This window comes from Bufo bufo, chromosome 4, assembly GCF_905171765.1.
Source record: "Bufo bufo chromosome 4, aBufBuf1.1, whole genome shotgun sequence".
In the NCBI taxonomy this organism is placed as follows: Eukaryota; Metazoa; Chordata; class Amphibia; order Anura; family Bufonidae; genus Bufo; species Bufo bufo.
In genome coordinates, this window is record NC_053392.1 from 132,882,545 (window position 1) to 132,907,012 (window position 24,468).

At 45.4% G+C, this 24,468-nt stretch overlaps 1 protein-coding gene across 1 annotated transcript in view; it reads left to right on the forward strand.

Moving 5' to 3' along the window:
• The window catches only part of SNED1 (sushi, nidogen and EGF like domains 1), a 170,408-nt gene that overhangs the window by 139,440 nt on the left and 6,500 nt on the right, over positions 1 to 24,468 (forward strand). Inside the window, exons 27-39 of the mRNA XM_040427924.1 lie at positions 5,868 to 5,981; positions 9,469 to 9,582; positions 10,925 to 11,041; positions 12,763 to 13,050; positions 13,175 to 13,355; positions 14,287 to 14,399; positions 14,522 to 14,800; positions 14,884 to 15,022; positions 15,101 to 15,183; positions 15,265 to 15,363; positions 16,108 to 16,215; positions 16,871 to 16,958; positions 20,307 to 20,383. Of these exons, the coding sequence (XP_040283858.1) occupies positions 5,868 to 5,981; positions 9,469 to 9,582; positions 10,925 to 11,041; positions 12,763 to 13,050; positions 13,175 to 13,355; positions 14,287 to 14,399; positions 14,522 to 14,800; positions 14,884 to 15,022; positions 15,101 to 15,183; positions 15,265 to 15,363; positions 16,108 to 16,215; positions 16,871 to 16,958; positions 20,307 to 20,383 (1,800 nt within the window). The remainder of the gene's footprint in view (positions 1 to 5,867; positions 5,982 to 9,468; positions 9,583 to 10,924; positions 11,042 to 12,762; positions 13,051 to 13,174; positions 13,356 to 14,286; positions 14,400 to 14,521; positions 14,801 to 14,883; positions 15,023 to 15,100; positions 15,184 to 15,264; positions 15,364 to 16,107; positions 16,216 to 16,870; positions 16,959 to 20,306; positions 20,384 to 24,468) is intronic.

The following is a 24,468-nucleotide window of genomic DNA, read 5'->3' on the forward strand; positions in this document are numbered from 1 at the left end:
GCCGGGGTCTGCCTTTCTTCATGTTTCCCGCACGTGCGCAATTTATTCGCGAGTCTTTTTTCGCGATTTTTTACCGCAAATTTTTTGCGCGATCTGTGACGCGACTGAGGCTCTTCCACTTTGCCTCAGCGCTTCTCCACGCTTGGCTGCTACTCCAGCTCCTCACAGGTCACAGTAGGACAGATAGTGTTCCGCAAAACTGTAGGAGACCCTGACTCCGGGATTGCCGCCGTCATGCCAGGCCGGGGGCGCCCCAAAAATCTAAAGCGACAACTCAGGTCCCACTGGGATCCTGTAAGGTATGCTGCTTGCCACTATCGTTTACAGGCTCCTGTGATCCTTGCCCTGCCTCGGGACAGGATCATCCACCTCCTCCTCCCCCTCCATCAAACCAGCCCAGTCCCTCCTCCGCCCCTTCGGAGCCCTCCTGGGCCTCTGCCATAGCTAGGGCGGCCGCGGACTTGTTCCAAGTCTCGCGCGCGGCCATGACCTTTATGGAACGCATGGCGGCCTCGGATCCACCGCCTGCGATGCCTGTGATTAGCACCGCTCCACCTCTCGGTGCCCCCCCACAGAGGACGCTCAACCGTTAAGAGATGACTCTGCTTCTCCCCCTCGCCTGGAGGCGTGTTCAGCCTCTCCCCTTCGCGGGGACTGCAGGTCTGAAGGTAAAAGGTCCGGCTCAGACGAGGACACGGAACCGGAACCCTCGCCTAAGCTCTCCACCATGGCACCATGGGGGCAGACTTGGTCACGGCGGTCCGTGACACCTTTGACATACAGGGGGACCCTCCAACCTCCTTCTTCTAGTAGCCAGGAATTCCCCCTTTTCCACTCCAGAAGGGGTGATGCACCAGAGGCAGTGACATTCCCCATTCATGGGAGTCGCCAAGGTCCTTTCTAAGGCTTGGGAGCGCCCTAATCACCGTTCTTTCTGCCACAAGGCGCATGGATACTCTGTATCCTTTCTCGGCAGATAATGCGTAGCAGTGATCTTCTCCTCCTATGGTCGACCCGCCGGTGGCCAGATTGGCTAAGAATTCGGCAATACCAGTCCTGGACGGGTTCTCCCTACAGGACTCCATTGATAGGCGTTTGGACTCTCTTTCCAAAGCCATCTTCACTCTGGCAGGCACTGGTCTGCGGCCCTGAGCTTTGCCCTCCAGATGTCCCAAGCGACAATATTTCTCTGTGAGGCCTCATTGGACTTCAGCACTCTCTTTGCACGGATTACGGCCCTCTCGGTCACGCAGCGCAGGGAGGTCTGGTTGAAGGTCTGGGACGCCGACGCTTCCTCCAAGCGCTCCCTCATTAACCTCCCCTTTGCGGGCTCCAGGCCCTTCGGTGCTACGCTGGAAGAGGTTATCTCTGATGCTACGGGGGGCAAGAGCACACACCTGCCCCAATCTAGATCCAAGCGCGCCTTCAGAGCTCGCCCCTTTGGCTCTAGAAACCAGTCCTTTCGAGACAGCCCCCTCCTCCGGTGGCTCTCAGGACTCCCGCAAGAAGCCTTCCTTTACACCTCAGCCTCCCTGACGTCCGCGGGCACAATTCCAGGGGAGTTCTACTCGCCCCGTGGCTCCCAAGCAGTTCCCTGCCTGAAGGGGCGCCCCCAAGGGGGCCGTCTGCTCTCCTTTCAGTAGGTCTGGAGAGCTCACGTTCGAGACGCCTGGACCCTGAAAATTGTAACTTCTGGCTACAAGAGAGAATTCGCTTCCAGACCTCCGGAACGTTTCTTCCCTTCTCGGGTTCCGGGTGATCCGGCCCGAGCCTCAGCCCTTTTACAAGTGGTCTCTTCCCTTCTGGTCCGGGGAGTAGTTGCCCCAGTTCCTCTGGAGGAACAGGGTACAGAGTTCTACTCAAATCTCTTTGTGGTGCCAAAGAAGGAGGGATCTGTACGTCTGGTTTTAGACCTGATGCTCTTTAACAAGTCCTGTCGGGTGCGGAGGTTCCGGATGGAATCCCTCCGCTCCGTTATTGCTTCTCTTCTTCCAGGGGAGTTCCTTGCGTCAGTGGACACCCGGGACGCCTATCTGCATGTCCCTATCGCAGAATCTCACCACAGATTCCTGCGCTTCGCCATTGGCAGCCGTCATTATCTCTGGTGCCCTACCTGGACGACATACTGATAAAGGCCTGCAGCAGTTCGGCTGGCTGATCAGCTTCCCGAAGTCCTATCTCCAACCTGCCCAGAGGGTGACCTTCCTGGGGATGATTCTGGACACCACTGCAGCCCGGGTATTCCTTCCTGATTACAAGTTCTCTCGGATACGGGAGTCGGTGTCTCGCCTTCTGCATTCTCTGTGTATCTCCATCAGGGAGTGCATGCAGGTTCTGGGGCTTATGGTGGCCTCCTTCGAGGCTGTTCCCTTTGCCCAGTTTCACACTCGGCCTCTGTGACAGGCGATCCTGTCCTTCTGGGACAGGACATCGAGGGGTCTGGACTCTCAGATCCGCCTACCGCCTCGGGTTCGCATAGGACTCCCGTGGTGGCTGTCCCCTCAGAATCTGGCTTCAGGGAGATCCTTCCTCCCAATCTCCGATGCTAGTCTTCGGGGTTGGGGTGGCTTTTTCCGGGCTCGGACGGTTCAGAGGGTGGGTCAGAAGTGGAAGCCCACCTTCCGATCAACATACTGGAGCTCAGAGTAATTTTTCTCTCTCTGTCTCATTGGACCCCCCTCCTAGCGGGTCTCCTGATAAGGGTCCAGTCGGACAATGCCACAGCTGTGGCCTACATCAATCTTCAGGGTGGAACCCGCAGACGGACAGGTGATGCAAGAGGTGAAAAGAATCCTCCAGTGAGCGGAAGCTCATGTTCCAATATGGTCTGCAGTGTACATCCCAGGGGTCGAAAACTTGAGGACGTCTGTCGTCGTTGGGGCCGCCCGGACGTGGACCTGATGGCGTCCAGGCTCAACAACGAGGTTCCCACGTTGCTGGCTCGAGCACGGGATCCTGAGGCGTACGGGGTGGACGCTCTGGTGTCTCCTTGACGAGACTTCGCGCTCCTCTATGTCTTCCCACCACTGCCTCACTCCCAAAGGTTCTTCGCAGGGTCGCGGCGGAAGGAATCCCGACCATAATCATCGCCCCCGATTGGCCTCGCCGCGCCTGGTTCTCGGAAGGCACTTGGATGCTGGCAGACATTCCCTGACCTCTTCCTCTCAGGGAGGACCGGCTGTCTCAAGGACCGCTCTTCCACCGGATTTTACAGCCGCTTCGTTTAACGGCGTGGCTGTTGTGACCTCCATCTTGAAGTAGAGGGGCTTCTCAGACTCTGTCTTGAAGTCCATGATAAGAGCCAGGAGACCAGCTTCCTCCCGGATATACTATCGTACCTGGAAGGCCTTTCTTGCCTTTTTGCAAGAAGTTAGGTCTTTTTTCAATTGCGTTTCTCCGTTCAGGTGATCCTCTCTTCTCTCCAGTCGGGTCTTGAGATGGGAATGTCCCTGAGCTCTCTGAAGGGTCAGGTCTCTGCTCTGGCCATTTTCTTTCAGCGGTCTCTGTCTCTGCTCGGTCCGGTGAGGAACTTCCTACTGGGGGTGGCGCATTCGGTCCTTCCCTTTGTCCCTCTCCTGCCCCCCTGGGATCTGAACCTGGTCCCGTCTTCTCTACAGGCGGCTCCTATGAGCCCCTGAGGGACATTTCCCTGAGTCTTCTCACCTGGAAGGTGGTCTTTTGGTGGTCATCACCTCTTTCTGGAGGGTATCGGAGCTGGGCGCCCTTTCCTCCAAGGGACCCCTTTTTGGTCTTCCATAAGGATAGGGTGGTACTGCCCCCAGTCCCTTCTTTTTTTGGCCCGCTCCGGCGAACCCCAAGGAGCGCTCTCTCCATTCTATGGATGTTGTCCGTGCTTTGCGGGTGTACCTGTCGGTTACTGCCCCATTTCGCCGCTCGAACTCCCTTTTTGTGGTTCCCGAGGGGCCTCGTAAGGGTCTGGCGGCCTCCAAGGTCACTGTGGCTTGGTGGATTCGGTCGACTATTACCATGGCCTATCGGTCCCGGGGTAGGGTTTCCCCTAGCGGGGGTTACCGCGCACTCCACCAGGGCGGTGGGGGCCTCCTGGGCTAGGCGCAATCGAGCCTCTACATCACAACTTTGTAAGGCGGCCACCTGGTCGTCCTTACATACCTTTACCAAGTTCTACCAGCCGCACTCTCTGGCGTCGGCTGATGCTGCCATAGGGCGCAAGGTATTGCAGGCTGTGGTTCCTGTTTAACCGTTGGACGTTTCCCTCTGGAGGTGTTGGTCTTCCCACCCCATGGACTGCTCTAGGACGTCCCATGGTCTGTGTCCCCCAATGGAATGGGCGAGAAAAGGAGATTTTTTGTGAAACTCACCAGTAAAATCTTTTTCTCGTCTTTTCCATTGGGGGACACGGCTCCCACCCATTCTTGTCTGTTACAGGAGGGGTTGGTTCTATTCTATTGGGACCTTTATGGTTTACGGCCTGATGGCGGTATTCCTCGGTTCTGTTTTCTTTATTAATATTTGGTTTTTGTCTCCTTCTCCTACTGCTTTTGCACGCACTGAGGTCCTCCTGTTGGAGCATGGGGGTATAGCCAGTGGAGGAGGAGCTGTTTTTTCTTATTTGCATTGTGTCTCCTCCTAGTGGTGGCTTAAGCTATACCCATGGTCTGTGTCCCCCAATGGAAAAGACGAGAAAAAGATTTTACTGGTGAGTTTCACAAAAAATCTCCTTTTCTTCCACATCTATCCGATAAGAAAAGTCTATGTCCATATTATATTGAGAATAATGTTTTTTAGAAAGCTAAGAAATATTACTTGTTTCTGCATACTCATGTAGAAAAAAAAAATTCTCAATATAGTAAGGAATTATTATAATTATATGATTACATATTATTTATTATAGTATAGCCTTTTAATTTGGTTTTAAAGAAAAAAGAAAATAAACTAGAAAAAAAAACATATATCTCTCCTGGGACTTGAGTTTAGGATGTCTATATTCAAGGGAGATCACTATACCACTAAGCTATAGCATTACCACATAGAGATGTATGGTTTTCTATGCTTATAAACTCACACACAGCAAAGGTGTCTTCATAATCATACATTGCGTGTGAATAAAGCAGTGATATGTAGATTCGCAGTGTGGTGAAGCTGTAGTACAGAGTGTGTATGTATAATACACATGTATACAGTAGATATGTATAAGCCAGGACACAGCTCTGCCCTCAGCCTGATGTCTACCCCTGTCAATCAAAGGAAAGGGGGCGTGTACAGAGCACAGAGGGTGTTACAGAGCAGTGCTCAGACCATTCAGCCCCGCCTCCTGGTGCTCGAATTGCTCATTTGCATATGAATAAAAATGCAGATATCTCTGCAGCCGTTTAAGGTACAGACAAAAGAAAGGTGTGGTTTTAATCAGCATGTATGTCTGGTTTAATAGGGTTGATCCTGGTGACAGAGCCGCTTTAACATAATAGGTAATTTTCTGATGGTACATTCCTTTTATTATGTCTTTGCCCTTAGAATGATTTTATGTATTTAAATTCAGTAGTTGACATGTGTGAATTAAAACCTAGATTAGAAATACGATGTCTGTCACAGGACGGAGGTGAGAGGTAGATCATGGATACCTGCATTTACAGAAATCTGAAACCTCTGCAAAAGACCACCTCTTTGAGAAAACTACCTCCTTACCCAGACCACAATACCTGTGACAGATTTTCAGGTCCACCATATAGTATGCATACTGGCTATCTGCTTTGAGAAGATAACACCACCCCCCACCCCCCCACCAGAACAGCACTTTTCGATGAAATTTTGGGCGTTCATTTCAAAGTTTTGCTTTAGATGTAGGGTGCTGTTTGCTTGACTGCTGTTTCTTTATGGTTCATTTTCAGACATAAATGAATGCTCCTCCGATCCATGTAAAAATGAAGGAACTTGCCAGAATTTACATGGGGCCTACCTTTGTACCTGCCCCGAAGGCTTTGTTGGCACCCACTGTGAAACTGGTAAAAAAAAAAAAAAAAATGGGAAAAAGTGCAATATGTTTTTCTTGCCTGATGTTATTTACAAGATCAGATAAAGATGTAAGATGCCAGATGTTAGACATTACAGACTCTGCCGTTTGTTAAGACGCCCTGTATGATCATCATGTACTGTTCTTTGATGTTACAATGTTTAGTTTATAGGGTGGAATACATAGAAAAGACGTGTGCTTTCTTATCATTCCCCATAAGCTTAAAGGGGTTGTGTCACTTCAGCAAATGGCATTTATTATGTAGAGATGGTAATGCAAGGCCCATACTAATGTATTGTTATTATCCATATTGCCTCCTTTGCTGGCTGGATTCATTTTTCCATCACATTACACACTGCTCATTTCCATGGTTACAGACCACCCTGTAATCCAGCAGCGGTGGTCGTACTTGCACACTATAGAAAAAAGCACCAGCCTGTGTGCGCTCCCACGGTCTTGGCCACCAGAGAGGCTGGCACTTTTTCCTATAGTATGCAAGCATGGCCACCGCTGCTGGATTGCAGGGTGGTCGTAACCATGGAAACCAGCAGCGTATAATGTGATGGAAAAATGAATTCAGCCAGTAAAGGAGGCAATATGGACAATAACAATACATTAGTAAGTGCCTTGAATTAACTTTCTCTACATGATAAATGCCACTTGCTGAAGTGACACAGCCCCTTTAACCTGGCCATTCATTTTCAATAGCTTGCTCAGCCGACAGCTGTTCCTCCCAACCTTCCCATACATTTGATACTTGGTGCCGCCAAGTGTGGTTGTATTTTTTTCAACGGGGAAAGCAAATAAGTTAATCTCCCTTGAGAATAAAGTATTGGCTATGTTTAAATAAATGTCCAATAGTGTCTGCCAAATGAATGTCAGGTAAGCATTTCCTATACACTACATGGTCGGCTGGACCTGGTGAAATTGGTGGTTCGGTCAATCTAAGCATAATGTCTATGGCCACCTTCACATCTCAAAAGATTAGAAGAATACTGAGTTTTATAAAGAAAAGCATCTTTTGAACGCTGTTGAAAGCCTGGGTGTCTTACATATGCAGTCATTTTTCTTGTGCAGCCATCTTCAATCTTCATTAGCTAGGAATCGCAGCCAGGGTCATATGCCAATACTGGCAGGTCTTGAAGCAGCTTAGCTTTTCTTTGAGTCGTGGAACATGACAGCATAGCTTTAGAATGGTGCTGACATCTGGAAACCCATTGCGCTTACATATGCCCTTACAAAGATCCTATAATAATATTGTATGTTTGGAGTCTTCATAGAAAGACTACTGTTTCCTACCTTGTAATCATAATGATCCTCTATGTGTACATTACTAGTGATAATCTGACAAATTCATTTCCAGGATATTCCAAATCACTTAACATGCAGAACCTACAATAATACATTCAGCCCATTGACATTGGCAAAATAGGCTTTAAACACACAAGGTGGACTTGTGTACATGCATGTTAGACTTGTGCCAGCATTGTGGTGGGTTCAGCTTCTGAGACAGGCTTCTGGAATACCCCTATGCCTTTTAAGGTTGACATCTAAAGGGCTGGGCGATGTGGCCTAAAATCTATATCACAATATAATTTGAAGCATGTGCGATATAACGATATATCGCGATATATTATTTTCTTCTGTATGTATACAAATTACAAAATGCCATCAGCCCTATGCCATTGCCACCATCATCATGTCCCCCAGCCAGCGCCATCAGCCCTATGCCATTGCCACCATCATCATGTCCCCCAGCCAGCGCCATCAGCCCCATGTGCCATTGCCACTATCACCATGTCCCCCAGCCAGCGCCATCAGCCCCATGTGCCATTGCCACCATCACCATGTCCCACAGCCAGCGCCGTCAGCCCCATGTGCCATTGCCACCATCATGTCCCCCAGCCAGCACCATCAGCCCCATGTGCCATTGCCACCATCATCATGTCCCACAGCCAGCGCCGTCAGCCCCATGTGCCATTGCCACCATCATTATGTCCCCCAGCCAGCGCCATCAGCCCCATGTCATAGCCACCCAGCCCCCAGTAGATTCGGGCCCCTGCTACTTACCTTTCCTGCATGATTGGCTGATGGAGTCCGCAGGAGACAGGCCGCGTCTTCTTCCCAGCATGCACTGGGAGGGACCTGACGTCACAGACGGCGTCAGCCAGTGCACTGACGATGTGTGAACACAAGGCCATGCAGCGCGGTTCAGAGTCGGGAGGCCACTGAGCGGTGAGTGAGAAGCTTCTTCAATTCACTACCGCTCTGTGGTCATCTATCACGATATGGTGATATAACTAAAATCTATATCGTCGGCCGAATTAATGACGATATTATCGTATATCGCTTAGATCGCCCACCCCTACATCTAAACATAGGCAAAGTGTCAGGATTTTGCCTTTGTGGCCCAGATATTCCAGGTCATAAAACCTCCAGGACTGTCCATGGAGCCAGATTTTCACATGCAGGTCTACTGAGAACCCTTTCTTATGGCTGATCAAACACCCCAGCAAATGCTCGTTCATTGGGCAATTCCAATTGTTCAACAGGTTTAAAAATCATCATCGTGGTGTCTAATCAAAATCTGCTTCCAGAAAACAATGATTCAGTATGGGGATGAGCGGAGGCATTAGCGATCTCTCCTCCCCATACTGAGGAGGAGATTGCTACACTTAAAGGGGTTCTACAGTTTGTTTTAACTGATGATCTATCCTCTGGATAGATCATCAGCATCTGATCGGAGGCGGTCCAACACCCGGGACCCCCGCCGATCAGCTGTTTAAGAAGGCAGCGGCGCTCCAGCAGTTTACCACTGGCCCAGTGTTTATCACTGTTTACCGCAGGCCCAGTGATGTCACGACTAGTATCAACTGGCCTGGGCGTGGCTAAGCTCCATTCAAGTGAACAGAGTTTAGCCCCGCCCAGTCCAGTTGATACTAGTCGTGACGTCACTGGGCCTGTGGTAAACAGTGAGAAGGCCGCGGCGCTGCTGGAGCGCCGCTGCCTTCTCTAACAGCTGATCGGCCGGGGTCCCGGGTGTCGGACCCCCGCCGATCAGATGCTGATGATCTATCCAGAGGATAGATCATCAGTTAAAACAAACTGTAGAACCCCTTTAATAGCAGCGGTCTCCTCTTGCTGGGAAGGAACGCTTCCCTCCCGACAATCGCCTGTCTAGTACAGCCTTTACATTTCTCTGTTGTATTGTATTTTTCATTTCCTGTATACAGTTGTCTCCAGAGCTGGATGATTGACAACCTTCCCTATATCAGTGTGTGTACACAGAACAACGTCAGTGATTGTTTGGGTGGGGGTCAACAGTATCATATTGTCAAAACCAGTTTGTACTTGGTGTGCTTATCTAGACTTCGGGTTTAGTCTGCATTTGGACCTAGAGGACCATTTAAATAGTTTCTTTCTATTTCCATTTCTCTGTTGTAATGTATTTTCCCTTTCTTGTATACAATTGTCTCCAGAGTTGGATGGTTGTCAGTCTTCTCCTTGTCAGAATGGAGGCAAGTGCGAGAATCTGGCAGGTTCTTACCTGTGTGTGTGCCCTAGAGGTTTCTATGGCTATCACTGCCAGACCGGTGAGTGGAGATAATGTACATAAAATATGGTTACAAGGGATACCAATCGTATTATCAGTAGTTAGTTTAAAAGGGTTGTCCAGGATTAGAAAACAATCAGAGGCAGTGCCAGTCTTCTCCATTGGAAGGCGCTGTAGTCATCCTTATTCATGTGACAGATTCAGTGGACAAAAGTGGCCCCCGTTTTTGTGGGATTAAAAAAACGGACCCTTTGTTTTGTAATCCTGGATAACCATATTTTATGGTCAAGATTGTCAGATTTAACTACACATACAGTACAGACCAAAAGTTTGGACACACCTTCTTATTCAAAGAGTTTTCTTTATTTTCATGACTATGAAGGCATCAAAACTATGAATTAACACATGTGGAATTATATACATAACAAACAAGTGTGAAACAACTGAAAATATGTCATATTCTAGGTTCTTCAAAGTAGCCACCTTTTGCTTTGATTACTGCTTTGCACACTCTTGGCATTATCTTGATGAGCTTCAAGAGGTAGTCCCCTGAAATGGTCTTCCAACAGTCTTGAAGGAGTTCCCAGAGATGCTTAGCACTTGTTGGCCCTTTTGCCTTCACTCTGCGGTCCAGCTCACCCCAAACCATCTCGATTGGGTTCAGGTCCGGTGACTGTGGAGGCCAGGTCATCTGGCGCAGCACCCCATCACTCTCCTTCATGGTCAAATAGCCCTTACTTTCAAAGTTTTCCCAATTTTTCGGCTGACTGACTGACCTTCATTTCTTAAAGTAATGATGGCCACTCCTTTTTCTTTACTTAGCTGCTTTTTTCTTGCCATAATACCAATTCTAACAGTCTATTCAGTAGGACTATCAGCTGTGTATCCACCTGACTTCTCCTCAATGCAACTGATGGTCCCAAACTCATTTATAAGGCAAGAAATCCCACTTATTAAACCTGACAGGGCACACCTGTGAAGTGAAAACCATTTCATGGGACTACCTCTTGAAGCTCATCAAGAGAATGCCAAGAGTGTGCAAAGCAGTAATCAAAGCAAAAGGTGGCTTCTTTGAAGAACCTAGAATGACATATTTTCAGTTGTTTCACACTTGTTTGTTATGTATATAATTCCACATGTGTTAATTCATAGTTTTGATGCCTTCAGTGTGAATCTACAATTTTCATAGTCATGAAAATAAAGAAAACTCTTTGAATGAGAAGGTGTGTCCAAACTTTTGGTCTGTACTGTATATATAGACACCTCTGCTAACACTTCTTTACTATTTAATAGGTATAGATTTTGATGTATCGTATAGGAGGTAACCTAAATGATGGAGACTACAATCTTCTCTGATCCTTTACATGACTTGTGTTTTATAGTAAGTGACCTGTGCTTGCTGAACCCATGTGGCAGCCGTGGAGTCTGTATGTCCAGTGCAGAGGGTGCAGTCAGCTGTAATTGCCGAACTGGCTACACTGGTATCACTTGTGAAAGAGGTAACAGTCATTTTATGAAGCTCCTTTATTATGTTCTTTCACATAGTACATCAGGCCTGGTTTGTGGCTTGCTGTACACTTTATGAATGAGTATTTTTTGCTTATATCAAACCATGGAACAAATCTAAACTGTCCCCATAATAATTTGCCCTAAATGCTCACTTCCCTTAGCTGACATATTTCACTAAAATACAAGAGGTCTGGTATATCATTAGCTGACACTTAAAACATACCTTTAAAATGTCACTATCCCTTACACCAGAATGTGCCTTATTTAACATTATAAGTGAGGATTTTTTTCCAGATACTCGAAGTGTGACAAACATATAATGTATAGAGTATATTGTATCTATGGGTGAAGACAGATGTTACCAGTAAAGTTGACTTTTTTTTTCCGGATGGAATGGATCGATTCTATACTTGAAAAAGGAAAACATACCAAAAAGTAGTTTTTTTTCAGATATGGAAAGCGATTATTAACACATAGGGGGAGATTTATCAGAGATTAGGGCGGGTTCACACCACCGTTATGAATTCCGTTATTGCCTTTAGAGGCATTCCGTTTTGATCCGTCATAATAGAGGTTTATGGGCAAGCATAATGGAACCGTCTGGTGCAGAATGCCTCTAAAGGTTTCCGTTTTGAATTCCGTATTATGAATTCCGTTATTTTCCGTTATAACCATGTTATAGCGGAAAGCAATAATGGAATTCATAACAGTGATGTTAACCCGCCCTTAGCAATTTTACACCAGTCTTCAAAAATCTCCTGCACTGCCATAAATTAGGCGCATCCTCCAGCAGTCTATGCTCCAGAGTGAAATCTATGGCAGCTCCGAGCTGTCGTAAATTTCGGTCTTCATTTGCACCTGAAAACTGGTGAAAAAGTGAAAACAGAATTTTAGAAATGTTTGCAACACTATTGAAAAGGAAAAACTAAAATTTCACATGGGTATAAGTTTTTAGACCCTTCACTATGACACTTGAAATTTAGCTCTGGGGGCCTCCCATGGCTCTTGATAATCTTTGAGATGTATCTGCATCTTGATTGGAGTCCACTGTGGTAAATTAGGTTGATTGGACATGATTTGGAAATACACAGCCCTGTCTATATAAGGTCTTACAGCTGACAATGCATATCAGAGCAAAAAAACAAGCCATGAGGAGGAAAGAACTGCCTGTAGAGCTCAGAGACAGGATTGTGTAGAGAAGCAGATCTAGAGAAGGATACAAAAAATGTCTGCACTGCTGCACTGAAAGTTCCCAAGAGCACAGTGGCCTCCATAATTCTTAAATGGAAGATGTTTGGAACAACCATGACTCTTTCGAGCTGGCTGCCTCACCAAACTTAGTAGTCAGGGGAGAAGGCCTTGGTGACCTAGAACCCAATGGTCACTTTGACTGAGCTTCAAATATCCTGGGTGCAGATGGGAAAAACTTCCAGAAGGTCAAACATCACTGCAGCACTCCACTAGTCTGGGCAAAGTGATGAAAAAGAAGCCTCTGAAACCAAGATTGAACTTTTTGGCCTCAATTCTAAGCATCATGTTTGAAGAAAACCAGACACTGCTCATCAACTGTCCAATACCATCCCTAAGGGTCTGAAGACTTTGCAGATGCACTGTACATGCCTGAAGATACATATACATGTCTACTGCATTTGTTTGTAAAGATAGTATTAAATTAATTGTTTACTCCTACCTCCTCTTCTTCCTTCTACAGATCTGCTGCCTCCTCTGTCTTTGTCGCTGGGTGCTGTGGGAGAAAACAGTGTATGGGTCTTTTGGACACCTCCTGAGGAAGTGCCAGGACATTTATCGGATGGTTTTGCTGTGAGCTACACAGCTCCAGATGGCTCCTCAAGAACAGACTTTGTGGAGAGAGGTCAAACAGAGCATGAGTTGCGGGGCCTCAGCCCAGGGCGCCCTTATAACATCACGATTGTCAGTGTGAAACGCAACCTACGCCACAATGATATAAGCCGCTCACTTACGCTCTCTGCCCGCACAAGTGAGACTCCATCAGTTAATTTGCCCCTTTTCCATCATTTCTGCTAAACTATACTGTCCTGTATGTATGTGTCTGAGACTGCTGCACATACTTACTATAATAAAAAATATGTTTGACTCCACAGGACCACCAACAGTGGACAGACCACGAGTCAGTTCTGTGACGGAGTCTTCCATTACCGTTTCTTGGTCACTCAACCCACACAGACACTTGCCAGTGGCGCATGTCAGACTGGCCTTGCAGCACCCAAATGAAAGGATTCAGCAAGCAGAGCAAGAGCCCTCAGCAGGAGAATATACATTTAGGTGAGTGTGAATCGTTTCTTGTCGTCAGTGAAGAAGACCGATGCATTTATATGCAATGTCTCCTCTACAGTATGGAGAGGAACGATCGCTAATGCCATTGCTCGTCCCCACACACAATCATTGTTTACCGTCAGCAGAGCGTGTTTAGACGGCACAATCTGCTGCCGGCAAATGATGATTTAGGTGACCGCACAAATGATCATATTACCCGCTCATTTATCGGGTAATCAGCGGCACCGTTACACCGCCACACAATCGTTAACGAGCGTTCCTATGAGCGCTTGTTAGCAATTATCTGGCCGATTCTCTGACCGTTTAAAGCAGCATTTACACCTATTCAGAGGTATGGTCACACACTGTATGCAGGCCGCAGTATCCAAAGTTATCTACCTAAAAATATCTCCTGTGTTTAGAATAGTGGCATATGTATAAGATGGGGTGCTTGGACTTGTTGATTGATATCTGCAAGAAAACAATTCCCTCTAAGTCTATTATCAGCAACCTAATTGTTGCCAAACCCAAATTTATCAATTTAGCAGGTATCAGATGACATGTACCCACCTTTTTCTTCTTAACTTAGGCAACTGATGTGCATGCATAGCTCTCCTACTAGCCTATGGAAATGTGTAACATGCAGTGAATTGGGAGATGCTTGGTTGTGTTTCATTAGTCTTCTGGATCAGCATGCTGAGTTCATTATGTTGAAGGTTTGGAGATCAGACCATTGGTAGCTGGAATCATCACTTTGGGTCATGGCTATAGCATCATAAATCTTTAACTTCCTAGATTGTCTACTGCATATGCTCCGATTTCTAAACCTATTTAGGGCGCTTTTCATTAGCACATTCCACCCATGGGTATCCTTCTGCTCAAGTAAAACACATGCTTGGGTGTTTACTATGAGTAATGAGATATATTCTTATCTCCACAGAGATTTACAGCCTGGTGAAAAATATTCCATTCAAATCAGTACTTTGAGCAGTTCTGACCCTGGGAACCCATCTTCAGAGAGCCTGCCCAGTGTACCCCTGATAACTTGGACACGTAAGACAATATAAAGTGGGGTTTGCTGAGTGTTGGAACAAAAAAAAGGTTAAAATGTTATGGAATTTAAGAGAATGTGTCAGGAGCGCTTATGCACAGTATATGTTGTTCTCACACTCCAGGTCCACTTCCTCCCAGTAACTTCTCAGCAGTACTGGTCACTACAAGCACTGTGCACTTAAATTGGGATCTACCCCCTGACAGCTCTGTGGATGGATACATATTTAACGTAACACACAACCACAGCACCAAGAGTCGATACATACCTAATGGGAAGATGACATCATATACTGTGAGAGACCTACAGCCCGGTCAGAGATACCGGATTACTGTGACTGCCCTGCGTAATAGTCCTCAAGGTCCTGTGAATAGTGACCCAAAGACTCTAAGGATACAGACATGTAAGCATGATATTATGAGAGAAGGCAATAATGCTGTACTCTGATGGACCTCTTCCCCATACTGTTTTCTGTATATTCTACAGTGCAGAGGGAGGGAGCACCAGAGCCCAGATGGACATCTCCTAGGATTTTAAGGAACAGACCTCCACCACAGACTCCACCAGAAATACGCATGCTAACAGAGAGGGGTCCTCCTCCAGCTGAGACTCCACAAGCCCACAGGTAACATATACATCACCTGTTACTAATCATTAGTGTGACTTATAGTCTATGACATTTCCCCGTTCTTCACATTTATAGGTTTACAGAGCTGACAGATGGGCGAAGACGTATCACTGCTCGATTTAGTCATCATACCAACAGGTCCATCAACATCACTAAAGGTGAATGGAATTCTGTGCAGAACCAGTGACATTTCCACAGTACATATGAAAAAAACATTTTCTAATCCCTTTCTTTTTCAGAACCTGAAGCTCCTATCAGAGTGGAAAATACTGACGAGTCCTCCATCCCCATAAGACAAGCACTGCAACTGCAAGACCCTGAGCAAAGCAACAGAGATGGTATGTAACAGGCTGGCATTTCAGTGTCTCTATGGCAGGGATGCTCAACCTGCGGCCCTCCAGCTGTTGTAAAACTACAACTCCCAGATGCCCTTCTGTAGGATGATAGCTGTAGGCTGTCAGGGAATGATGGGAGTTGTAGTTTTGCAACAGCTGGAGGGCCGCAGGTTGAGCATGCCTGCTCTATGGGAACCCTACCACCATTGCACTATGAGAAATTGGTTAGACCACTACATTTATTTCTGGACAGAATCCTTCCCTAGGTTTTTCTTGTTACAACCATTTATGATGCTGATGACTTCCAGAATGACCTGAGCCTTCGCTTGCACTATGGGTTTGCTGTTGGCATTATACTTGGGGTGTTCTCCACTTTGGATAATTCCTACTTGATAGAAGGCTCTCTTGATAATAAACTGATCCTAAAGTGTTCCCCTGCTGGGGCCCTCACCGATCAGCTGGTATTTGTGGAGAACCTGGCAGCAAGTGTTCATATTTTCCTACAGCACCACCACATGGTAATTGAAACATAATCAGTAGGTTGTCTGTCTAAGGCAGAAAAGGACCTCCAGCGTGATGGATGCACCGTGTAGTCGCTCTCCACTGTGGCCAAGAGAGCAAGACCCTGAAAAAGGACCCCTCTACTCTGGCTTTTCTAAACTGGACAATCTCTTTAGTCTTTGGGTCAAATTTATAGCTTATGTCATGGGCAGCTTACACATAGTATATGTGCCTATTGTCTCACAGGTACCCGTGGAGGCTGCTTGGAAACACCATGCAATAATGGAGGAACCTGTGTGAATGGAGAAATCTGTGACTGCCCACCAGGATTCAAAGGGCAGCAGTGCCAGTTAGGTATGTATACAGAAACATTCACCCTTATGGAGGGCACAGTCTAGCTTTAGTATGTAAAGCTGGTGATGCCGAAATAGATTTATTAAAGTGACAACTACTTATCTGAACCTGTCAAAGGAAGTAAAGGCAGTGCTGATAAGAAAGCAACAGAAGAAATCATAGAGTATGATGGCGGAGTAAAAAGGGCTAGAACATTTGTTGCTTTACTTCTTCATGCAGTACAACAGAAAGGGACAATACAGGTAGACTGCAGACAGAAAGCAAGCAAATAAGTTGCGTAGATTTTAAAGCCCAGTTCCCCATGTATCTGGACTTTGTCACGGCACTGTCCATTCGTGGCTCCGCTGCTTAATATAACTGCAGCTGTGTGAATACATTACTTCAAGGGGTTTTTTATTGAGAGTATTGTGATGATTGACTTCACCCCTTCAGTATCAACCTCCAGCTGCTGCATATACGGTCATTGAATCCGTCAACTCCTGCCGCGAGGGCCGCAATGTTACACAATGTGAATAGTATTGTTGTATGGGTCACCAGAGACGGAATGAGTCATTTGGCTGCTGCAGCCGCAGCGCGAACGTGTGGGCTGTGGTCTTGTTTATTGGAATATATAAGCGTGCGAGCTGTTACAGAGGGTGACACCTTTGCTCTTCAGCCTGCAGAAAAGAATCCTTTGCCTGCACCAGACTCTACTCGGAAACGCTGTCACATCCTGTGTGGGAGGGAGGAGTATGCCACCACCTGTAAGTAGTTAACCCCAACTACATCATTGCACCCTCCTGTCATCACATGGAAGGTGCGGAACGGACTGTTCCATTAAAAGCACAGCGCGGGGAGAGGGGATTCTCTCCAGAGCCTTTGGTCTGAATTGGCAGGAGACTCTGCACACTACATGAATAACTAACAAATGTGAATGTTCCACTGATCAAAGAGATTTATCATGCCAGTATTTACTCAGCTCTGTGCTCTTTATGCTCCAAAATGTACAGCGTTGTTTAGTTTCAAACTGTTTTATTAGAAGTCATCAGAAAATAACAGTAGTGTGAAATGGTCCAAATGACCATAGGGACGAGGGGTTACCCATGCAGGAGTCCACCAGCCATGCGGCAAGTTCAGAATCGGTGTACAATGACAATGCTAAACATAAGTGAATATGTGGAAAGAAAAATTTAACAAAACGGGGAGAACCTATTAGGACCTAACTGTGCAGGGAAAATTGAGTGGCAGAAGGATGGACATATACGACATACACGAAAGTTACGAAAGTCAAAGACAGGGTGAAGAGCCGCAGGGCCTAAATGCAAGGTTGACAGGTCATAAGAAGGTAGAGAGGACACTATGAAGTGCATGATCATCCATATTGGTTTCACAAGGTTGCTAAACATCATAAAAGGGTTCCCTAGAATCAGCACTAACCACTTCAATTTTCTTGAAATTATCGGAAATGAAAGTATAGACGATTTCCACTGGACAACTATAACAATCCACCATAACATTAAACCCTAATTTTGTGTAGTAGCCCCTCCTGGTGCAAAGAAAAAAGCTGTGACCCATTAAAGTATCGACTCCACAAAGTTCTCTGCAGGAGTCCCATAGTATCTGGCACCAAGATGTTAGCAGCAGATCCTTTAAGTTCTCTAAGTTGTGAGATACAGCCTCAATGGGTCCGACTCACTTTTCCAGCACATCTCAGGGATAATCAGATTGAGATCTGGTGAGTTTGGAGGACAAGTCAGCACCTTGAACTTCATCAGGTTCTCCAGGTCATTCCTGAAAAAGTATGCAATTTGACAGGGCACTTTATCGTGCTGAAAGAGACCACTGCCATTAGGGACCACTGTTGTCATGAAAGGGTTTGCAGCAATATTTAGGTGGGTGGTGTCAAAGTAACATCAAGGGCCCAAGCAAAACATTACCCTCATCATCACTCTTGTCTTGTCTTCTTGTGCATCCTGGTGCCATCTCAACGACTCACATGCACCCGGCCGTCCACATGATGTAAAAGAAAACATATTACAAATTCTGCACACTCCAAGGTCCAATGCAAATCTTTTATTGGACAAACCAGACAATATGTCACATCATATGTCACATCAATATAAATGAGAAACACAGTGATAGTGGAAGCTGCCCCAACATGCAGGATAAGTAGAAATGAAACCCCCAGCAGTATCTGATCTGAGATTTCTGCAACCATAGAGAGGCCTATGCTCACCAGAGTGTCCAGTCACTGTGGCTGGCACAAGATGAGGTGAAAAGTTGCTAGTATTTTTAGATAATAGACACCTGCTTGGTGGAGCCTAAGAACCATAGCCCAGGGTTGATCTGGTTTCCGTGTCCTAACTAGAGCTCTGTAGAGCCTTCCAAAAGCAGTAACTTTTTCATTTTTGATTCAAATAGCCGTTTGAAGGCTTTTTTTTATTGCATCATATTTTGTTGTGAAAAATGAGAAATAAATTCACTTTGGGGTGAAATTGAAAAAAATGCCGTTCCGCAATGGCAGTACAAAATTTATGTAGTTTTTATTATGCTTTACTACTTAAAAAAAAAACTTTGAAAGAAACATGTTCTTTGCTTTGTGAGGGTTTTTTTTTTTTTTGTTGGTGAGCTGGTTTTTATTGGTTCTATTTTGGGATACTTCTGACTTTTTAATCACAAAGTCCAGTGAATCGGCTATCTTTATTTTACGTTTTTCTTCTTTACAGCGGTCACCATTCATGATAAATACATAGTCGAGTCACATTATTATGACCACAGCTAATATCCCACAGTAACTGCCATGTGTAGCACGGACAGCAGCTAGCGGGGCTGGGAGTCCTGATAGGTTGTCACAGGTATCTGGAGCCATGCTGACTGCATCCCACAGCTGGTGGAGGGTGGGTAGGGAGAGGATCCATACAGCGAACACAACGATCGAGGTGGTCCCACAGATGCTCAATAGGGTTCAAGTATGGGAAATTAGGGGGCCCAGTACTTGGAAGTCTTAGTCATGCTCTTCCAATCCTCTTCCAATCAGTGTCAGACATTTCTATCCGTGTCACATGTCACACATCATCCGCCCCAGGAAAGACAATCAACATGTTTGGGTGTCCGTCATCTGCAAGGATGGATTCATACTCGTCGGTTGAGAGTGCCATCCACATGGATGAGCGGGCCCAGAGAATGCCACAAAAACATTCCCCAGACCATAACGCTGCCACCACCAGCTTGTGTTCTTCCAGCAATGGTTGCAGGGTGTTTGTTTTCTGATGTTTCTCGCTTAACACGCCAAAATCCATATTTTAGATGAAGCAGAAAAGTGGCTCATTGGAAAACGCAACACTTTGCCAATCAGCAGAGGTCCAATTCCAATACTGCCACAAAAATTGGAGTTTTTTCAGTCGAAAGCAGGAAGTAGTCATAATAATAGGATTCAACTGTGTATATTTTAAGAGTTTAGACATTTTCAGACGTAATTTTAATTATGTATGTTTTTTTCTTATGTGTAAAATTGGGAAATGGGGTGGGTAGAATTTTTTATATTTCGTTTTTTTGTATTTGAAACTTTATTTTTAGTCCTCTTGTTGGGCTTGAACATGTGATTGCGTTATTGCTTACACCATAGACTACAATAGTAAACTATTGCAGTCCATGGGACTTTTACTGGCTTCATAGGCAACTTGCTATGGCAGGCTCTAGGCTGCCATAGCAACTGATTGGAAGCCTGCAATTTCTCTGTGGGGGTCTGATCAGAAAACAGAGGGAGCCCCCTCCCTCTATCTAACCTCTCAGAAGCCAAAGTTGCTGTTGACTAGTCCAACCCCAGTTACTGTGAGTGTCTGTCAGCTATATAACGCAGCCGGCACCGGCCTAGTATGGAGTGGGCACAGCATTGAGAACAGACTATAAATCCCACCTTGTTCATAAATCTGTTATTGTCTTAATATAATGCGAAGTCAGACCTGGCATGCTTTCCAACACTTTCTTAGTTGTGCACATTGCAGCTTTTCCAAAACTAGTGTAAATATATTGAAAAATCTGCAATCCTTTTAAGATTTAAACCCTGATATGAACCTAGATACAGCATCTTTTCTACCATTTTATCTTTTTAGGTACAGGCGGGTGTATAAGATACAACATGATGTATGCTCCAGAGAGATCTGTGAAGGCACTGCCAGAGGCCGACCAAGTGGGTAAAATCTAAACAGTAACTGCTGCTACACGCTCATCAGTACCGTGTGGTTTTCCTTAGGAGATTATATACAGTACAAGATTATACAGTGCTTGGAAAATAGTATAAAAAAGAAATAAATGACCAGTTCACCATACGTTGTGCGCTGAAGTCCCAGTCTCCTGCCGCTAAATCCATACACTGAACTCCAGCGCTTATAATCCAGTAGCTGAAAATCCTTGTTTTATCGATCATCCATTATGTTTAATCAATTTTTATCAACATTTATATATAATCAAGTAGAGCTGTTGAATCTATAAAGATGTAATCATTCAGTAAGAAAAGGAACATCATCAGCACGTAAACGCAAAACAAAGGTATTTCAATGATGGAGTCATCATCGAGAAGTAACCAATTACGTATCACAAAGAAGAAAGGAGGAAAGTATAGAAAGGAGAAAAGAATCAGGAAAAGGAAAATAGTTATATATAAATAAAATCTATAGATAAGATAAATGTTATTGCTAAGGAAATATCACTAAAGTATGGCTGATTCAAGCACAGTATGCTACTTAGTTGAAAAAAGGTATGAAAGACAGGACAGTCTTGAAACTTAAACTACTCCTGCCAAAGCATAAAAAATCTAGAGGGATCACCATGAACTTCTGCAGAGGGGACATGTGTCGTTTGCCAGTGTCTAGGTATCACTGTCCTAGCTGCAGTGAAGCAAAAGGCTCTTCTTTTGAGTAGCGATGGAGCCAGGGAGGATGGAGAAGAGCACCACATGAGGAGAACTTGCGACTGTCTTCCCTGAGACAGCTAGGAAAAGTGTGAAGACCTTATCCCAAAAAGGCTTAATCAAGCCACAACCCCACCACACGTAGCATTGTACCACTTTCCTTTCCACAGCTCCAGCATGTTCCCGGGACCATGGGAAATATTCTATGTAACCGAATCGGGTACCTGTACCAATGAGATAAAATCTCGTAGTTCTTTTCCTGGGCAAAACAAGACATGGAAAGTTTGTAATTTAAAATCCGGTAGGCCTATGCCCCCAAGGGATTTAGGTCTAACGAGAGTGGAAATACTGATCCTTGGTCTAATATGTCCCCATATAAAATTAATTGTTGCCGTTTTCAGTTTTTTTTTAAAAAGTAAGAGGGTAAGGGACAGGTATATAGCTAAAAGTTTTTTTTACTCCATTTTTAAGCTATATGCTGTATGGATGTAAAATGTACCAATGTGTCAGACTATAATGGATGATAAATAAAACAAGAGGATTTTAAGCTGTACACACTGAGCTTTATGGCTTGGAACATATTAAAGGTCAATTAGTGAATATACAGGGTGAATCAAAAGTCTCAGGACACCCTTTTATTTCAGAACTAAAAAGGAAAATGAAATATCTGAATACCCCAGCAAATAATGGGTGAGGAGTCCTATCTTTTAGGCGCAGGGCAAATGTTTTTTTTTGGAGATCCGATGACGTACCGGGCTCTCCATGGGTAAGCTAGGCCGAGGCTTCCACCTAGCAGTGTTGCTAGTGACGTCATCGGCATTAATAGGCGGGCTTTAGCGCTGCCCTAGCCTGTAAAACAGCACTTGTTTAAGTTTACATCGTCTACATTTTAGACAAGATTAGGGGGACATTTATCATCCCCTGTCTGCTGGAAAACAGACATCAAAAAGTTGCAGAGTTTGGTACACGCGATGTTTGTGCAAAACTCTGCGATGTTTTGGAGGTTTAAGCCTAGCTCGCCACTTTTTCAAAAAGTGGGAGGGGTGGGACGGTAATATCTGGCCCAACACATTTATTATAATCTACGCCAGGAAACTGCCGTGAATTATAGCAGAAATCTACACCAGCTCCCTTCTTGGCGTAGACTTTTATTCTGGCACACGGACCTGCACAGATGTGCCACAATTAAGAGGCATGAACTTCTTAATAATTGTAGCACATACAATGCCAGCAGGGGAAAAAGACTGGCATGTATTATTGCAGTCTTAATAGTGTCCCTCTTATTTTTCTGGGGGAGGGCTTGTGTTGTCAATTTCTTGCATTTTTTTGGGGGGGGGGGGGGGGGGGGGTGGAAGCATTTTTTAGTCAGTGGCCGCACTGTATTTTTGTTTACAAAAATTGGCAACAAAAGTAGCTTAAAGGGGTATTATTATCTGAGACAGTGGGGGCATATCGCTAGGATATACCCCCATTGTCTGATAGGTCAGGGTCCCATCCGCACCTATATCGAGAACGGAGCCCTGCAAAGGGATGTATGGAGGACTCCGGTCCGGCCAAAACCAAGTGCTCTCCCATAGAAGTGAATAGGAAAAGAACTGGAGGGAGCAACTATGTGGAAGCGCCATGGTGTACTCATCCTGCGAGACTTATATGTCGAAGGGACCTTGTGCTCCTTCTCGCAGATGCAGGAGAAATTCGGGCTGCCCCGCAACTTTTTCTTTAGATACCTGCAACTGAGACACGCGTTAAGAGCCCAGTTTGGAGAGAGAGGGCGAGGCATCTCAAAATATCCTTTCATAGGCATACTAAGGTCGCAGGGTCTGAGGTGCATCATATCTGTGCTTTATACACATCTGCTCAGTAATCGCATGACGTTGAACCCTCTCGCTATTGAGAGTAAATGGAAAATTTCAATACCGTCTCTGACGGCTGATGACTGGAACGAGGCTTTAATGGCTCCGATGAAGGTCTCTCCATCAATCAACAATACAGGGTGGGCCATCTATATGGATACACCTTAATAAAATGGGAATGGTTGGTGATATACTAATGTGCCACAAACAGGAAGTTAATATGTTAGGGGGGAAACTTTTCAAGATGAGTGGTGACCATGGCGGCCATTTTGAAGTCGGCCATTTTGAATCCAACTTTTGTTTTTTCAATAGGAAGAGGGTCATGTGACACATCAAACTTATTGGGAATTTCACAAGAAAAACAATGGTGTGCTTGGTTTTAACGTAACTTTATTCTTTCATGAGTTATTTACAAGTTTCTGACCACTTATAAAATGTGTTCAATGTGCTGCCCATTGTGTTGGATTGTCAATGCAACCCTCTTCTCCCACTCTTCACACACTGATAGCAACACCACAGGAGAAATGCTAGCACAGGCTTCCAGTATCCATAGTTTCAGGTGCTGCACATCTCGTATCTTCACAGCATAGACAATTGCCTTCAGATGACCCCAAAGATAAAAGTCTAATGGGGTCAGATCGGGAGACCTTGGGGGCCATTCAACTTGCCCACAACGACCAATCCACTTTCCAGGAAACTGTTCATCTAGGAATGCTCGGACCTGACACCCATAATCTTGTGGTGGTGCATTCCTAGATGAACAGTTTCCTGGAAAGTGGATTGGTCGTCGTGGGCAAGTTGAATGGCCCCCAAGGTCTCCCGATCTGACCCCCTTAGACTTTTATCTTTGGGGTCATCTGAAGGCAATTGTCTATGCTGTGAAGATACGAGATGTGCAGCACCTGAAACTACGGATACTGGAAGCCTGTGCTAGCATTTCTCCTGCGGTGTTGCTATCAGTGTGTGAAGAGTGGGAGAAGAGGGTTGCATTGACAATCCAACACAATGGGCAGCACATTGAACACATTTTATAAGTGGTCAGAAACTTGTAAATAACTCATGAAAGAATAAAGTTATGTTAAAACCAAGCACACCATTGTTTTTCTTGTGAAATTCCCAATAAGTTTGATGTGCCACATGACCCTCTTCCTATTGAAAAAACAAAAGTTGGATTCAAAATGGCCGACTTCAAAATGGCCGCCATGGTCACCACCCATCTTGAAAAGTTTCCCCCCTCACATATACTAATGTGCCACAAACAGGAGGTTAATATCACCAACCATTCCCATTTTATTAAGGTGTATCCATATAAATGGCCCACCCTGTAGATTGGATCAGCTGTTTATATTGCACAGAAGTTACCTTACGCCCACTAGGTTGCACATAATGGGCAGACTGTCACACAATAGATGCCTGAGGGATAATGCTGACTTTTGGCATCTAATGTGGGATTTTACTTACTTGAGAGGCTATTGGAGGGAGGTGGTAGAAGTATTGTCAACTATGGTTCCC